At 41.0% G+C, this 18,707-nt stretch overlaps 1 protein-coding gene across 1 annotated transcript in view; it reads right to left on the bottom strand.

The window, feature by feature from the left end:
• Positions 1 to 7,862: 7,862 nt before the first annotated feature.
• Positions 7,863 to 18,707, bottom strand: part of CLIC4 (chloride intracellular channel 4) — a 33,936-nt gene continuing 23,091 nt past the window's right edge. Inside the window, exons 3-6 of the mRNA XM_075774037.1 lie at positions 15,820 to 15,945; positions 14,331 to 14,437; positions 12,929 to 13,110; positions 7,863 to 12,123 (exon numbers count right to left, since the gene is read on the bottom strand). Of these exons, the coding sequence (XP_075630152.1) occupies positions 11,959 to 12,123; positions 12,929 to 13,110; positions 14,331 to 14,437; positions 15,820 to 15,945 (580 nt within the window). The 3' untranslated portion in view covers positions 7,863 to 11,958. The remainder of the gene's footprint in view (positions 12,124 to 12,928; positions 13,111 to 14,330; positions 14,438 to 15,819; positions 15,946 to 18,707) is intronic.

Raw genomic sequence — 18,707 nt, 5'->3', positions numbered from 1 at the left:
CTGCTGATCTGAATTCCTAGACGCAGCATTTGCCTCCTCAAAGCCTTGGGTTTGTCTGGGTGTTAGCGCCAAATCCAAGAGCTCTCTGGCGTCCAAGCGGATCTGCTTTGCCCTCCACACACAACCCGCAGCCACCAGCTTCCCCACGGCACAGCATGTGACGGGAACAGAAAAGGGCGGCCCCAAGGAGCAGTGCATGGCCGGAGCAGCGGGCAATTTCCCCACAGAAGGGCAGTTGTAAGTTGGTGATGCTGGGGAAGACTTCAGAGCAGGAAAAATCAAAAGGAGGATTATTCAGAGACTAATTTTAATGCCTGGAGGAGAGCGAGCAGAGCAAAGCCAACGAAACCGGCAGGAACAAGCGAGTGGTTTCCAGGTCCCAGACATTTATGTGAGGACGTTGGCCAGATGTGACATGAGCTGCTCTGTGTCCCTCCACCCCACTCCACTCCTTTCCCTGAGCCCAGCCCATGCTCTGACCAAAACCCTGGGGTCCTTGCTGAGCCCTATGTTCCAGCACCCATGCTGTGACAGGTTCTCTCAGAGCTATGCAAAGCGCTGTCACTGAGATGGTACCAACCTCCCTTCGGAGGGCTTTGGAGCAGCTGCATCCACAGCACAGCATGTGCCTGTCAGAGGCAGGTTTTCTCTCCCCCCACTGCCACTATGAGTGGGAACAAGCAACACCGATGGGAAAACAGAGCCTCTGACACAGCGAGGGCAAAGACCTTCTGACCGTTCTGCCACGATGCCATCGCCCCTCTCATGTGGGTAACTGGACTTTTTGCCCTGCGGACCCATCACTTCTTTTCTAGCAGCAGGCCAGGAAGGAGACATGAAAAGACTCATTCAGGAAGGCGCCTGGCAGACAATTTGATGTACCGACACATTCTGCAGAGCCAAGTGTTTACACTGAAGTGAACTCTGTACAGATATGCACTCTAGGCTGGGCAGAGATCAGGATCACAGCAAGGGTGTAAATAAAATTATGAGTGTAACATTGATTCCAGTTTGCCCACTAACAACGTTCCCATTCACTTAAGGAAACATTCCCAGGAATCACTCCTATTTGCTGTCTGGCAATTCAAGCTGCGTTTTTCTCCTCTGTTGAACCAACACTCCTGATAAAACAGGGAGCCTTCCGGCTACTATCTCCATGTAAAGATACAAAGAGACCTCACCTTTCATTGCCTGTTCCAACCAGACGGTGTGGCCAAAGCGGGGATCTTGGGGAATCTGGATTCCTGGATTCCTTCCTGGCCCTTCTGCAAACTGTGGGAGAGGCACTCCACCCTCTGGATGCAAAGGGGGGCCCTGACACGCGCCACGCTCCGTTGAAACAGGCGCATTTCTAAGCGCAGCTCCCTGCGGACGTGATAAGATCAATCCTTGGAAGCAGCGTAACCACAGCAGGACAGCACTGCAGCTGGGTTGTTTAACCTATATACAGCACCCCAGATGCAGCTTCACCCCCTTGGGTCAGGTCAGAGCTGGGGATCTCTCCTCCAGGCTGTGCTGCATGATGCAGACATGCACTGGGTGACTCACACAAGGGCACCCAGAGAGTCAGCAGCAAAGCCAGGTACTGCGCCCAAAAGCGAGTAACCTGGAGGGACCCCCAACGAAGCTGTGAAGCTCAGCTATTCCTGGGAACCAGTCACGACTTGCCTTGGTTTCAAGGCCTTCTCTTATCTCTTGCAGCAACTTGGGCTCATTGTGAAATCTTACCACTGGAGATGTTAACAGCCAGGATTTATGGCTTCTGTAGTTTCCCTTTAATAGCTTCAGCTGGGGAAGCGCTGGCGAAGGATGAAAGATGCTGGTACGGGATGGATGTCAGGAGAAGACTTCAAAGACTTCCAATACATTGAGCCGCATTATGATACTCAGGATCCTTCTACAACCATCCAACACTTCCAGGAGCCTCTCCCTTCTTAAGCACAGGCTTAACCATTTGGACCCACAGTTGAGCACCTGCATCTCAGCTCTTGAGGCTCACAGGCAGGACTCTGCCCCGAGAGACCCCGTTCAGTTGCTCCCAGCAAGTTTCCCATCACCTACAACACATCACACAGCAGTACATCTCCTCCTTACCCCAGAATTCCCCAAATCCTTCCCTCCCGGAAACACTATGAACCACCAACTGGCTCAGACCAATGCAGTAGCCACTACAAAATCCAGTCTGCAGCAAGAAGTTTCATGGGAAAGTTGAGCCTGTTCTGCCATAATGAGTACCTAGCCATAAAGAAAGTCTTGTCTGGAGGGGAAGGACAGAGCAAGCCTGAAAAGGGATTTTGCACACTAATATCTATGGATTGCATTGCCCTGTGGGCTAGTCATGCTGTGAGAACATTTGCTCATGTGCATCTTTCACTGCCCACTGGTACAAAAGGATCTCAGACTAACTGAACTGGTCTGTCACACTCTATGCCTGGAGGGCAGGTAGCTGGGCCCAGGGACAATCTCCATCCTGTGAATTGCCTGCAAGTGTGCAAAATTTCTCTCCTCAAGGAATCTAGCAGAGAATTCACCAATGGACAGAGCAGCATTATTTCACACTCCTTCCCATGGCAAGTTTTAGTGCATAGCTGATTCTGGCTCAAAGTCCAGAAAACATTCTTAAGTCAGTTAGACTCCCTTGAAGAAATCTCACACTGAACACTTCAAATCCGCCAACCCCTTGCATGATGCCTGCAGTAAATGCGCATGTGCTGTTGTATATCTGATTCTTAGGCAAGTGGGTGCAGCAAGACAAAGAGCCAACCGCTGCCTTAAAAAAAAAAACACCAAAAACAAAAACCAAAAAAACCCCCCCAAACACCCAAAACACAAACTACAGGAACTCCCAGTCCCTATATAAGAAATATTGCCTGAGGAAATTAAAACTAAGAAGTAGCTGAAGCAGCATATATCTGCCTACACCTTAAACCCACATACAAAAGCAGGAGCTGTAAAAGCTCTCAGCATTTTCCTGCCCCATGTCCTTGCATGGTGCATCCTGGCTTCACATGCTTGTTTGTCACAGGTAACGCCACCCAGCATGCAAACAGCAGTTTAAGTTGTCCAGGTGCCCTGAATGACAAGAAGAAAAGCACAAGCTACATCATTCAGTGTTGTTTCAAACAAATCCACAGCAGGAGCCCATGGATACAGATCAACCCATCCAGATCAAACGAAAAAATTCAGCTACAAGCCACAGAATTGGTATGAACGCTAACGCAGCTTTGTTACGCTGATGTAACTTCATTCCCAGTGAGCCAGCAAAGCAGATAAACAGAAGTCATTGCGACCAGCAGAACTAATAAAAGCCAATTTCCTTAGGGCACATACCCTTGTCCTCAAGCACCCCTCTCTGCTGCAGCAACCTCAGCTCCCCTCTTCACCCCACGAGCCTCCTGACACCAGGCAAGGTACAGCAGTGCCATGACTTGTCTGGAGCTACACACGTGCTTAGGCTGAGCTCTGCTCTCCAGAGGGTCTTCATTTAGATCTCAAAGGGAGATGATTCTCCATGATACTTTCATCTTTAACTTTCTTCGTTGGTACCTAGATGGAACACACTTCCAAAATCTTTTAAAGGAAATTCCTCCCCTTTTAAGAAATCAAAACTGAGACACTACAAATGGAAACAGCTTGCCCAAAACAGACAAGAAATGAACTCACAGCCTAGAGTTAAGTCCAGGGAACTATTGCCTAGACCACCCGTCTTCCTCTATACTCTTCCCAACAAGAACTTCACCCCAGAAACAACCTCCAATGATTGTCCAGCTACAGAGTAATAGCTTGACTTGACGGCCGTCCACAGGGCCCAGCTCCACTGCTTTTTTGTTTAAAGGCAGTGTCCAGGAGTTTAAGTTCTTCTTGGAAAGCTGTGCACATACAGCATGACATATACAGAGCAGCTGGGTCTCTGGGAGAAGGCTGTGCTCGTAGCTACCGGGCACTGGGCTGACTCCACCTGCCTGCCTCGCCAGGAGGCTGGAGCAGGCTGCTCTGTGTTAAAAACAGGAGCCAGCTGCAGCCGTGCATCACGCAGCAAAGACTGCAGCAAAGCCATTTATGTGACCCACAGTCCCATCTTCCTAATGGGAAGAACTAGAACAGGAGGCTTGAAATGCACGTCAGACCAGAGAACCCCCTCACTAAGCTCTGCCTTCCAGGCGCCTCTAGCAGTTGACTAAGCTCCCCCTTCAGCACACTATCAAACCTGCTGCCTTTGAGTGGTTTACTATTAACAGTAGCTTCTCACAATCAGCTTTTTAAAATCGCACGTAATTTAAAATTTTGCCATGTTCTACATCTAGAGTTCAGCATCGTAAATGCTTTCTCCTCTACCCTGCATTCAACCGATGCATGGACACCGAAAGCCATTTTTAACCAGCATAACCTTCAAACCCATTAAGAGAAGCAGTATCGCTTTAATCAGACTCTCTAAAATAAGAATTCCATGTGCAAACTGACAAAGTCATTCTCCTAGGTCCTGCCAAGCCCTTTGCCGTAGGCAAAGGGAGTTGAGACATCCCTTAGCACCAATTTTGTTTGTTTATTTATAAAGTTCACATGTTTGATCTTTGTTTAGCAACTGTTTTCATCTCTCTGTCCGGTGGTAAGAACACAGCAGTTCTTCTCTCAAGTCAAAGAATCATGAGTTCTCTTTTTCCAGCTCTGGAAAGCATCCAGCATCAGCTTTGAGAGCTCATCAGAAATTTAGCAAGACCAAGTACACTAGGATCTGCAGGAAGAAGGGTTGCTTACCTCCAGACTTTTCAGGTCTCACACACAGTTAAAAGCCAGACTCTTTAAGTTGCCTTAAGTTTATTACTTTTCAGAAATTATCTCATGACACTTGACTAATTTACCTCCCCCGATCTCTGGTTACTTTTGAACACTGTGATCACGACCCCAAATTGCTCAGCCACCACGCACTTTTGGCAGTCTTGGAAAAATATTAACCCAGACTAAAGAGCTTTGTTATTGCCAGTGTTGCTGCATTTTTTTCATTAGATATTAAGCCACTTTAAGTCTCACCACTATGCCTACTGACTTCAGGAGACCACCACAAAACCAAGCATTTGGGTGTGAACTATTCACCAGTTCAAGGTGAATCTTGCTTTTGCAGAACCAATTCAGTGAAGAAAGTAAAGCCCTTGAGCAGCGGTTCCTAAATGTTTGTGATTAAAGGCCAGTCAACTTCTCATGGACCATTCACCCTGTAAACACTATCCCCTGCTTCATGTAAGCCCATCCAAGGCTCTCCTTGGCCTCCTGGACCACCTGTGATCCACTGAGAGGAGTTTGGGAACCACTAGAGTTAAACATATTCTTGATTAATGAGTCACTCCATCCACCCTTTCTCCTGGAGACTTTCAGAGACAACAAAAATGTTCAGACATTCAGCTCATACTCAGCTTTCATTGTAATGAGTGTCCAAAAGCCCTCAGGCAACCACGTCAAATGAGTTCCTTTTCCATCCCACTGAATACAAAGGTTTGTCCAGGTTTCTTCTTCCTTCCATAAAGATCCAGACTACCCTCTGACAAATTGGTTTATTCCTACACCAGCAAGTACTCAACAGAACAGAGATACTTGCAGGGTCTCCTCAACCTTTTAGCTACTATATTTTGCTGCTGTTTATAAGAAAATTGAGTTGAGGAAGTAATTAGAAAATTGTTTCTGGAATTTCCACAGCACAGTGAAGCTTTTAGCAAATAGTATGTTTTAGCCTGTTTGCAATTAAAAAAAAATACAGAGCTCTGATAAAGCATGCTAACTGCTAAAGGAATGAACCAAGAAAATCAGATCAACCTTCTGAAATGTGTGCAACTGTAAAAAATGGAACACTGCTAACAAAATGCTAGTTAATTTCTAGGAACTTCTTAGTGAAACATCACAAAAATAAGCTGATGAGTATCGAACGTGGTATTTCCAAGCCAGGTGCCAATACTTCAAGGCTAGTGCCATTAAAAACACATCTCAAGGTGAACCAGTGCTCCAAGATCACTAGATCTCTCCCTGCCTTGGTACCAGAGACTGGCGGCAATTCCAGTACATTGTTAGGCTCCCTTAGAACAGGGCAGAGTACAAACGGACAGAAAACAATCACTTAAATAGAACTGGGGTCTAGCTAAAGAATGTTCATGTTGGGGGGGTGGACAGGACAGAGAGAAGGGTGACACGCTTCACAATAGTCAGTTCTCAGCCACTGCTGCTCTCGGTCCTTATGATGAAGTGAACAGATACTATCTGCTTCCACAATTACTACTTATCACAGCTTAGGGAGTCCAGATCCTAAACCACTGGAGTTCATTACAAATCTGTAGACTAGTTTTCCTTGGGAACATGGCAACATTGTTGGAGAGGTAAGCCAGAGCTAGGAATCCTGGGTTCAAGCCAAGTTCAAAATTATTTGGATCAGAGCTGTCCCTGAGAACAGGGAGAAGGCAGCAGTCAGAAACAAGTATGAAACATTCAGCCTCACCTAGCTCCCCTCAAGCTCTGAAATTCTTTCCATTGCTCGCGGTCAGCAGCTACATGGAACTGTTTGGGAGTGGGCTCCACAGCTTTCACTGAAACCAAAATCCAGCTGTTCCTTGCTAGGACATCCAGGAGGAACCTTCCACACCAGGGCAGTCACCTGAAGTATCTTAAAAACAAAATCTAGCAAAAAATAGAAGGGTTATTAGCTAGTCAAAAGCAGCTCTTGCAGAAAATCCTAATTACACAAAACACTTATGGCACATCCTAAGACTATTGCCTTTGACATGCAGGACGAGCATCACCTTCCCAGCTCAATGCTCTTCTCTTTGGGTGTGCTCTTCACACGAGGAGGGTGTTGCATTACCTTCTGGTCCACTCTGTTACTTTTCATGGAAGTACGTGACCAAACTCAAGTTTTGCAAATCTCACCGTAAAACTCACCTCTGATCACAAACCTTGCCATCAGTACAAGGAATATAGTGATACAAGTATGTAATCCTACCAAGGGTTTAATTGCTGGATTTGCTACTACTACAAGCACGTCTGTCACTTTCCTGCAGATGCTCAGACTCCAGATTACAGGCTCCAGGAATGTCTTCTGGATTCCACAAATTTCCTTTCAAAAACAAAAAGCAACCCCCAGATACACCTCAAACACTCATAAGACAGACAAGAGATTGATGTGATAAAGCTTAGGAAGTTTTGAAGAAAACTTCCACTAGTGGCTGGTGGTCTTTGCTCTGAAGACCTAGTACCTAGTTAACATACTCAAAGCAAAAGCAAGGGTGTATGGTGTTTACCGTAGCTAGTTGAGACAGATTTGAAAGCAAAAGACAGTAAGGAGACACGGCTGAAACTCAGAATAAGAGCACTGAGTCTGAAACTGATGAATTGTGTAGACAGGATCAATTCAGTCTCAACTCTTGAAATGGCTATTTAGTGGATTATGTAGGTGTGAACAAGTTGAACCAAACATGAGAAATTTTTTTATGTATTTTTAATTAATTTTCACAGTTTAGCTATGAAAACCTAGTATTCCACAGAAAAGCAAGCCACCAAAATTTATGTTCTTAAGAGTTTCCACTTAAAATCTGGAAGGAAAAAAAAAAACCTTTTCATAATTTCTGTAGGAGAAGTCATTATTTCTCAACTCATTCTTAATTTTAAGCAAGTTCTTAACTTTGTTAAGGGGCACAACAGCTAGTTATAATGTTAGAAACAACTCATTCTGCCCTAAATCTCACCACCACTGAAAAGAAACCAGGTCGTCAAAAATTGCGAATATAATTACTACAAAGTTTTTTTCGGTAGTGTAGCACACCACATTCAAGTTGTAGCTTACACATGTGAGAACTGTAGCCTTCAGAAATAAGAGAAAGATCTGCTTGGTAGTGAAAATATAATTTTATTTTTAACAATAGCTGCCAGCAGTATACTGGTATATCTGTAAAAGATGTTCCAAAGAGTGAAAGACATAAGCAAACTACAATAAATTGTATCAACTCTTCAAGTATTTCTACAAACAATGCTCCAATTCTTGATGTCCTGTCTTGGGAGTCTTGATATCCTGTTCTGCTCCACTATTCTCCCATCCCTCCCACTCCCTCCAGAAACAAAATGTAATAGTTGGTGGCACAAGTTTTGAGGCAGATTAAATATTTTTCACTTGGGATAAAGCCTTCGTCTAAAAAATATTAATTGGATGTGCTCAGATAGTACTCTGAGTGGCAAAGAGTAAAAAAAAAAAAAGTTGACTGTACTTCGCCACTTTTTGTTCTACATTGAGATAGGCATCAGTGGGTTTGGCTCAAGCATCTTCAATTTATTCATGTCTGTGTTCCTTTGATACGAAATGCTAATTTGCTACTTTAGCATAAAAACTTGATTACATCTCTCTTCTTATCATGGAACTGCAACTCTCAATCAGTTTAGACATGCCCATTGCGGAAAAAACATCAATTTTATGGGAAAATGCAAACGTACGAGCTACATGGCTGTGACTGTCCGTGTGGGACATTTACGCAAACCAGCAGTGAACAGTGGATGGACAGGAAAGCTCTGGAGCGCATGAAATCATTTCAGAAGTTCACATGCCTCCTGTTCAACAGGCAGCTCTTACACATAAGGATCTCTTCAAGAAGGAAAGCTTTGTTAAAGGGGGGAAAAAAAAAAAAAATCATGCGTATACTATTATCTGTTCTCCCACACAAAACCAGGGTGAAGATGATGGATTTTCCCTTTATGTTCAGGAAATACATAAGTCACCTGTTTTAATGGGAATTTAAGCATATTTCAGCTTGAGAATAAAGTAAGTTATTCAGCATGCTAATACATGCAACCAACTTGCAAACTGGAATGCCTACTTGAAAGGGTAACTGCTGTTTTTAAATTGTAGAAGGGGCTAGAAGCATCATTTTAAATTTAAACAGGGGGTAGATTAATTGCTGTTTGATGAAATTAAAAATGCATTCAAAGATCAGATTGTAAACAAGTTGACAGAAGTCAAGAATTTACATAGTTATGAAAGGGCTTTTTTAATTAATGTAGCGCTGGTGATTGGGGCCAGATGAAAGTGCTCTACCCACACCAGACGTTAAGCCTTTTACACACCACCCTAGCTACACTCTGCTCTTCTGAATGGATCACCTCCAGAGGTGAAAGCTGCTGGCTCTCCATTAGACTCCTGGCCTCTGCTGAAGCCAGCAAGAGCCTGGCCAGCTCCTGCCACAACACAACAAAATAGGAAGCCTAAAAGATACCAACTCCTTTCACACAGGACAGTTAACAGCTATCATACGGTAACCGCCTTAGAAATTGCTAACCTGGTCCTCATTTGAATTATACCTATAAGGGAAAGGCTCCGACGCTCAATACTCCATTGTACTGAGATAAGAAATCCATTAGTTACAGCAAGAGCTTTAACTTTGTTTACAAGCTTTCAGACCCAATCATTAAAATACTTAATGCTGAATATAATGTATCACAATTGTTTGAAGATTGCCTAAAAAGAAGAGAGAATATATTATCTATAAAAGACAAGAAGCCTGGTATTTTAACAAGTGAAGTATTTGTGTGCATTGATATGCAGGCAGCATGCACTAGAAAACTGCATGAAAGTGTTTTCATGCTCTTATGCATGTAGTTGCCTGGTGTACTGAAGTGTGCACGCATTGGCTAATTTGCTTTTAAAAGAAGGAGCATGGCCCAATTGCTACAACCTCAGACAACTTCCAAGGGCCATCCTGATCTAGGTTATAAAGCAGAGTTAAAAATTTAACAAAGCTATGCCCACAATCACATTGCTTCCTATACTTTTGTTTTTAAAGGTTAACTATACGATGGCAAAGAGCACCAAACCAATGAGGGTTGTTGGGTTTTTACCCTGTGTCATTAAAAATGTTGATCTCTAACAAAAAAGGAAGTCATTCCTTTTTCTAGACGTCACGTTGTAGCAAAGACTGAATCCCTACAGAGGATTATTATGGCTGAGAAACTTTATTCAGGATGAGAATGTGATATTAGAATACAGTAATTATTAAAAGGCTACAGTTAAGTTTTTCCTAACCAGGTCGCTCTGCAGAATTTTCTTTCTGTCCCTAAACACCTCTGTAATAAATCATAATAGGGTCTAAGTGTATCTATGGTTGTCTTCGAAAGACATGTAACAGGATTGCTAACTGCCTTTATATTGGAATTCTAGCTCTAGGAAGGCAAGACAAGGCACCACAAGCCATGTATACAAATATGGATTTTTTTACTCTACTGCTTCTATGTCAAACTAACTTCATGGGTATATAAAGTAGCAAAAGCAGGATGCTTAGAAAAGTCAGGCTGGTTTTCATAAAGCCAGTGCTTACCAAAAAAATTAGTATATAAAAGTGTTTATGTGAGCATTTCCATGTTATTGCAGAATGTTAAATATTCCAAGAACAACCTATCAGGAATAGCACTTTCCAGCTTCTAAAATCAGTTAAATAGAAAAGTATCTTTACAAAAAAAATAGGTATATAAGTCTAGCATTCTTTGGAGTTGTTTATGATGGTCTTTTAAAAATAACCTAGCGGTTTACTTCATGCATCAAAGTCATTAATTTTAAACAAGAAAACTATTCCCTGGTTTAGAAATATTTGAAAATTGCTTTTAAAAAAATTGTAGTGCTATTCCTCAGTGTTGCTGTAAAAACATTATGTATAGTAGTGCAATGATTATGATCATGCAAAATTGCAGTCCTGGTGCACAGACAAGCAATTAGGATAAATTTAATGTAAAGGATGGGATTTCACACACCATTTCTTTACGAGAGTAATTAATAGATTTCCTTTCAGGAAAAAATGCATACTATAATTTAAGGCAAATGTTAAAGGTCACTTTAGCTTTCTTCAGGAAAGAAATAGCTTAAAAAAGTTCCCCAAAAGACTCCCACTTCAACAACTATCAGTGTCAGTCTTGCATCACTAATCATTGCACTGCTATTCACCATATTCAGTAGCTATTTATCAACTAGGACACTAATGTTTACATGTACTTTTTTTACGAGAGCACAGATTTTGTAAGTAAATATCACCAGAAAGACCTATACAAAATAAAGGCTCTTAACTACCAAAAAGAAAGCCACTTGCGATTTTTAAGGTGAACAGATGGCAAGCATCCAATTCTTCTGGTTTCACGATGGTAAAGAGCATCCTGACAATTATTTGTTTGCTGCAACTCAGAATTTGGGACAAGTGTAGGTTGTTGCCAATTTAAAAAAAAAAAAAAAAAAAAGGTTTTTTTTGATCTCGTCAAGCTCTTGAAGACACAACTAAATACTAACTCTGAACTGCGAGCTTCCTGCTACAGCGCTCAAGGCTAGATTCAAACTTCCCTGATGTCTGAGGTCATTCAAATCCAAGTTTCACATCTGAGTTCATTCTCAACCGTTACTGTGATTTCAAATCCAAGAGAATATTTTTTAAAAAAAATTGTTGCCAAATATTCTGCAAATGGCTCTTTTGGATAATAAGTTCCCTTACATATAGATGTAAGTAGGATAGACAAGCAGGTACAGTTCAACATGTGACAGATACGACAACTGTGTGTAGATCTTCTGTAAAAGCAATAAATTCCAAAATACATAAATATTCCTTGTACCATATAGCAAGACAGTATCCTAAACCAATTCGTAGACAGGGACCAAATGTTCGCAAAGAAAAGTAATAGGGGCAAGATAACCCTTTGTACTGAAAGAATCTAGTTACCCCAGTGCAATATTAACATAACTGCATTAATGATATTCAAACTTGCTGTGAAAGGAGGTAAGGAAAAACAAGCCTATAATTAAGTCTGCAAACTTTAGGTAATTACTGTACCTGGTCTATCCACCATAACTTTGAATAACTGCAAGTTCATGCAAAAAAAAATTGCTATCTTATATGAAAAGAGCAGTCTGTTAGAAGCATTGTTATGGAATATGCAAGAAGTCATTTCTTTTGCAAGTGCTGTTTACTTAGTGAGTCTCTTGGCTACATCACTGTAAGCTATTTCAATTTCTTTGTCTCCAGGACAGGTATTGGTGAATTCATCTCTGCTGTAAGCATTCGTCAGGTATCTCCAAATCCCTGTCATTTCCTTGGGAATCTCAAAGTTGCGGTATTTTTTGGCCACCACCTAGAACAAAAGAATTAGATTATGAATTTACATCGTTCAACGTAAGCCACGCTCGCATCCCTTGTCACTCTCTTGTTAAGCTATCCGGCCAACACAGAGTCACTTCTACAGTCTGTAGAACCTGCCCCTCTGGGATGTGCCTGGACCTGGCAGCATACTGCCTCGCTTGGTTTGTACTACTGTCCTCAAAGTAAATACTTCTGCACCCAGGCAGAAACTTAATCTGTGGCTCCATCTGCAGTACAAAACTGACAAAGATCACCGGAGACAGTGAAAAGAAATCAAACCACGACGGTTTAATATATATATATTTGATGTATAGGCACATCCTCACTCCTGTAGTTATCCAAGGCTACCTCTTTCTAGACTTCAGACTTTTTTTTTTTTTTAATACAATCCTTGCATTAAACATTGTCTCATTTACTTTGTTGCTTAGAGCAGTTTTCTCTACAGATGTGAGAAGACATCCATTTCAAAAATTTACTGGTTACATGATGTTCATTTTCCTTCTTCCACCTCATTCTTTTAAGCCTTGCAACTTCCTGTGACCACATGGGTCAGTGTTTTGTGCCACTTCATCACCTGCCACCCAGCTTGTCTACTGGTTCACACCTCCGCTGATTTCAACTGTTCTGTCCCTAAAGCCCTTGTGAATTACATAAATCTTACGCAATTTCATGTACTGTTAATACTGTAGTTAAACTTACATGGGAGCTTACACATGGTTGAAATGAGTTGGACTCCAGAATGTCATAAACCGTAAGCGTTTTGTCCTTCAATATCACATAACATACAAGTCCTTTACCTTGACAATGTGTAGTTTGGGTAGCAGGTTGCAGTCTGCTAATGTCATCTCATTGCCATCCAAAAACTTGCGAGTAGAAACCATAATATCCTCCATGCTATTTTCATCTATCTCATCAGGAAGAGGAGAGTTCAGATACTCATCCAGTTTCTGGAGGGTTTTCAAGAGGCCACGTTCTAAGGCTACAGAAGGAACAGTTTTAAGAACAAAAAAGAAAGCCAAACCACAGCACACAAATTTCAAAGCAAATTATCAGTTAGAATATTGGTATTAGTAGCAGATCTGAAAAAACATAATCCACATCACTGTACTACCCAGAACAGAACATATGCTGGAAGATTTTTAACCCTCGTTCAATTTTTATGGCAACACTCCTGCTGGGAGCTGCCTTCGTGGTCACTTGTAACACTGAAACTGAACTAGAATCCCTTTAAATATCACACAGATGCAGGTTATTTAAAAGCTGGTTTATTATATTTATTAGTAGTTTGCACTAATTTAAAATAGAACTGTACACAAATGTTTATTTTTGGTTTAAAAAGTGGCTTATGTCAGTTTCTTAAGACTACTCCTAACTAGCTTACACTAATTAGAATTAAGCTATTATATTCATTTAAATGTAATCTGTTTAATGTCACATGCTCAGCTAACAGCCACAACAGACCGCCGAGGAGGTGTGTTGAACACAGCAGCAGAGGGCAGCACGCCCCACAGAATGGAAAAGTATTTCTCAGCTGTTTGTAAGTATTTTGCATCTCTCCATTTGAAAGACAGCAGAAAGACATTCTGATTCCCTGACTCAAGTTTTACCTCCAAGAACATTGAGGACAAAAGATTTGTACTAAACTATTTAAAGGTCTAATTGTGCATTCTTTCTCTTATTTATCTCTCATCTTCTCTCCACACAGAAAGGTCTTAATCCTTTAAATAAAGTGACAAACTAAGCTTAACTCAGACCTCTGAATGGGAGCCCTCCATCCTAGAAAGGTCAAATAATCAAGGATGCAGAAAGGCCTCACAGCAAACACATGGAAACTCATCCAGTGGGGCGTGACAGACACTCCACACAAAATGTGGTTCTGGAGTTTAAAATCATTTCTACTGAGTTCAAGAGTTTGGAATGACTGTTGTGTAGAGAAGTTTCAATGCCACGGATATTTACAAACCACGCATACCCTACTGTAAGTGCTAATTGAACACTGTCTAATTGAAATTCTCTTTGGAAGTGTTGAAATCTGTCTCTGACCACTAACTTTAAACCACAGGTTTTAATTCATGAGACTCAAGTGTCCATCAACATGCAGCAAAATTTGTCAGTGAGACACTTCACAATAAAGCTGCTCTGCAAAACACAAGACAATGAAATGATGTGTGCACAGCTACCGGCCCCCAAGGAACCTACCTTCATTAGCTTCTGGTCTAGAATTTTTGATAAATGCAGAAAATTTGGCAAATATATCCATTCCAGCAGTGTTTGATTCTGGATGCTTTGGTGAAAGTTTTAGGTACCTAAAAAGTAGAAAGGAGTAGATCTACAGCACATTTAGCAGAATGATGCTCATCATATATTAACTAGCACAAAATGGCCCTTTTAAAAAACAAAAAAAAAAAAGATTCTACATCATGTACATTTCCCAATTTATCCACTTTCAGATTAATGTGGAGGATTTGCTTAAGTGCAATACCACACACTTCCATTTAAGTTAAGATTTTTAAACCCAACATTTTTAATCACTTTTCAGAGGAATACCAAAGCACATATCTCTGCTTTCTGAATTGGGCATTTGTTTCAAGCACAGAATGTCTGACACAGCCCAGGGTCACCAGAGCAAGCTCCCTCACACAGCAGTGCTGCCAAGGGGGCAGGTCACAGTTCTGTAAACGAGAATATAGTTAGGGATCGAACAGCTAACAAATTAAATACTCTTGCCCATTCTCTGCTCACTGGACATTTTTTATTTTTTTCATTTAAATTAATATCAGCTGTCCCAGAATAAGATGGACTCCAAATCTTTTAACAAAAAAGTAAAGTCTTGCCACACTAAAAAGACAAAACAGCTCAGTCTGCTAAAGGCAGTGTCTGCATTTTACCACTGCCTGCCAGTTGAGGGAGAAGAAAGCCAACAGTTTAGAGAAAACTTGAACACATTTCTCGTATTTGTGCTGTGTAATCTAATTATTTTTAAAAGTGTTCAGTAATTTCCACCATAATTTCCAAATACTAAATAATCAATCTCCAGGACTCATCTTACACCTGGTATGAAGGAATTAATTTTTAAAAAAATAATTTTTAAGTTGCATTTAGTAATCACTGACACTATACAATTATCAACTGTCCATCTGCTTATAGAAAGCTGGAAGGAATAATGAAAATAATTTAACATTAAATACAAAGTTCACTGATATTCCTGGTGAGAACAAGAAATTACAAATTCTTGAAGACTTAAATAACACCTTACTTCTAGAAGAATGACTGCAAATACAAGTCTCCAAAAGGAGACCACTCATCTCCTTAAAACAGATTCCCTCAATAGTTTATTACAGAGTCAAGACTAAGTTTTGTATACCAAGCTTATCTTCATTTACATTATTTGGACACATCATCAGAATGGCCTGGCCCAATCACCAAAAGGAAAAATCAGGAAGAATGACAGGATTGTGCAAAGGACAATTTAAAAATAATCTTTAAAATAAAACATTTTTATGTTTTTAATATAAAGATGAGGGAGCTGGAGGGAAGAAAGGTACAACAAGCAAGAACTCCAAGCTATTTTCAATGTCTCATCCTCAGTTTATTGATGTCACGTCAATAACATCTTAGTTAGTGCAGAAACCCCCTTTGAGAACACTCCATCTAACCTAAGGTGACAAATTATCATTTTAACACCTACTTGGGTGGAGCCAAAACATCTTCCAGGAACTCTTCAATCTTATTCACATCTGTTTTCACTTCACCATTGTAAGTTATGAAGGGCGGATGAGTGCCTGGAGCCAAATTTTGAAGGTCTGCTGGTTTTCTAGGGTGAAATACAAACCAATAGAAAAGTAAGCATGGGACATCCGTGACCCTGACTTTCTTTGCTACAGTCACAAAAGTACTGCCTGAGGTTTTCACGTTCTTGCAGTTTTAAAAAGATATCACCAGTTTTCTTTTTAAAAAGTGAGTTTACAGCTTGATTAGCATTTTGAATATATACTTGATAACAATTAATTTCAACTACTTAAAAACAACTGCTTCCCCCTACCTCTGGCTATGTTTTTTCTCAAGTCAATATAATGTTGACTAGCAGAGGGGATATACATACACCACACAAACACTCTCTTTCCCAAGATCTGCAGTACAGGGTTTATATATAGCGTAATCTGTGATCAGCAATAATCCTCCCCCTTTACACAGAGCTTCTCCAGAAATAAGCAAGTCTGAGATAGAGCAGTGTGTATAAACCATTTATTATGTGCACACAGAATCTGGTTCTGGACAAGTTAACAAATATTTAAAAATCATGTTTTAAAACAATGCTTCCTCCAGTAAAAAAACTATTTACAAATAAGAGCAGCACACTTGGGCAAAGGGAGGAGAATCCCCGACCTTAGTATGATGAGACACTGGAGAAACAGCATCAAGCTAAAATACTCAGACATTTCTAAATCTTAAGTCAGTTTTGGCAATACCTCTCGCTGTTCACTCCAGCTCCTTTCATACTAATCCTTATCAAGCTAAGCCAGTTTATTTTATAAGCAATAGGCTTCTCTCTCCTCTAGTTGTGCCTTGATGCTGTAGTAACAAGGAACACCACTTGCAGGCGTTTCTTTAGAAGCCTATATGTCAGCTGCACATATACACCTACCCACTCATTCATCCCAAAATGCCTAACTTACTCTTTAATGCAAAGCTCTCACCTCTGCCTCATCAGCAGATTCAGATGCCAAGCTGAAGTCCATAATGAGATGTGGATCCATTACAAGCTATAAAATCCAAAGCATCATCTAAAAAGCTGCAGCCAGTTTTTCCCCAGTAAATCATCATGGTATTAGTTAGTCCCATGCTAGTGCAACTGTCTCAGTGCAAGCAGAAATAAAATTACAGTACTGCTTGGCGCTTCTTCAGTAGCAGCACTTAAAAATTCCCTCTGATGAAGCTACTGACTACAGTCCAGGATGACTGTTCAGAAGGACGCAGTCTAACTTCTCCAAGACCCTCTCCACATTTTAGAGGACAGTCTGCAACTCCTAGTTCCTCAGAGCATCCCGGTGCACTAACATCCGACAGTACACACGATCCAGATGACGCATGACTGTACAATTACATTTCTGTCAAGCTGACCAGAGCACACGCTACAGGATGACCACCACCTTTTGACAGCATTATGCTGGACGAGGATCAACAAACGATACCTGATCCAGCAGAAAGTTTGCCAAGACAAAGTTGCCCCTTCATTACTGTTTGAACAAATCCAAACCGGACCCTAACCCTTGAACTGGATTTGTGCTTTGCGCAACGTGGCCGCATTTCTGAGCCAGCACCAGGCATCCAGGAACTGGATTTACTGGATACTGGAACTACAGTTCAAGAAAGGCTCCTGACTGTACTGGAGAGGGAAACTAGATTAGTAATATACACAAACATTCAGAAAGCAGTGTCTTCAGGGATAGCACGCAGACTTATAAGCACAGTTTACACGTTCGTCCTGTGGAAATGTTGCTTTCCATTTCTTACAAAATTAAAAACCCCTGCCAGAATTTCATGTCCTGCCCACTGCTGAACCTTTTAAGCAGGGCAAGCAGCAGCAGTATAGTGCTCAAGTGTACTTATGACAGATATGTAAAACTGAATGAGAAAACTGATTTTTATACTTAAGAACATTAAGCACCCTGCTTTTAGCCAGGTGACAGAAGTCTTGTTAATATAAGAATTTAACCATTTTCAATTCTTAAGCTTCCAAGAAGTTATTTCTAACTAGTAGTTGCCATCACCCTATTGCTTTTAGGATTTAAAGTCTGTCATCTGTTAATGCTTTAAGTAGCTTAACACTTCATTTAAATACAGCTTTGTAACCCGCAACAATTACAGGAAGTCATTGTGGCTCACTTCCAATTTTGCATGTTTGCTAGATAAAATTCCTCAAAAGGAATGTTATTTTAAAAACAAACACGGGCAAGACCACCGGATTTGCAGTAATACTATCAAAGGAAAGATTTTATTTCAGACACAGACTAGTCTAATGAACTAACCAAAAAAGTTTTCCAAAGAATCAAGAGTGCACCTGAAGGATCCCAGAGCATTTTATTAACCCCTCTTGCCACTCCAGTCAGACCACCTGTATCTTTCAAAAAAAAAAAAAAAAAAAAAAAGAAAGCAGAGATTAACATCCCACAGCCAAAGCCCAAACATAACACAGGGTTTGATTTCCAGTTTGCTGCTCTTGCCAGTAGGTCATAAACAAACCCTGGTTTACCACATACAAGCCACAGCCTTTAGAGCACCAAGAGTACACAGGAATATCCTTAAAGGGCCAAGAGTACAACTTCCCTTAATAGTCAAACAAGAAGGTAATTAAAAATATTATACTGAAGTCTACTTCAGAGATAAAACTGGACAGCTTCTTAAAAAACCAAAAAAACCCCAAACAAAAGAAGCCCCCAAAACCTTCTATAACCACTCAAAACCAATTCCATGAGCGCTAGTACCTGCCCCAAAGTTTATGGGGGGTATTTGGAGGTAGGGCCACATACTTAAAGATCTGGCCACCACCAGCTAATTAAGTGGGCAAGCTCTTTA

This window comes from Balearica regulorum, chromosome 22, assembly GCF_011004875.1.
Source record: "Balearica regulorum gibbericeps isolate bBalReg1 chromosome 22, bBalReg1.pri, whole genome shotgun sequence".
Lineage (NCBI taxonomy): Eukaryota > Metazoa > Chordata > Aves > Gruiformes > Gruidae > Balearica > Balearica regulorum.
Note: the sequence above shows the minus strand (reverse complement) of the source record. Positions and strands in the feature narration are given on the sequence as shown.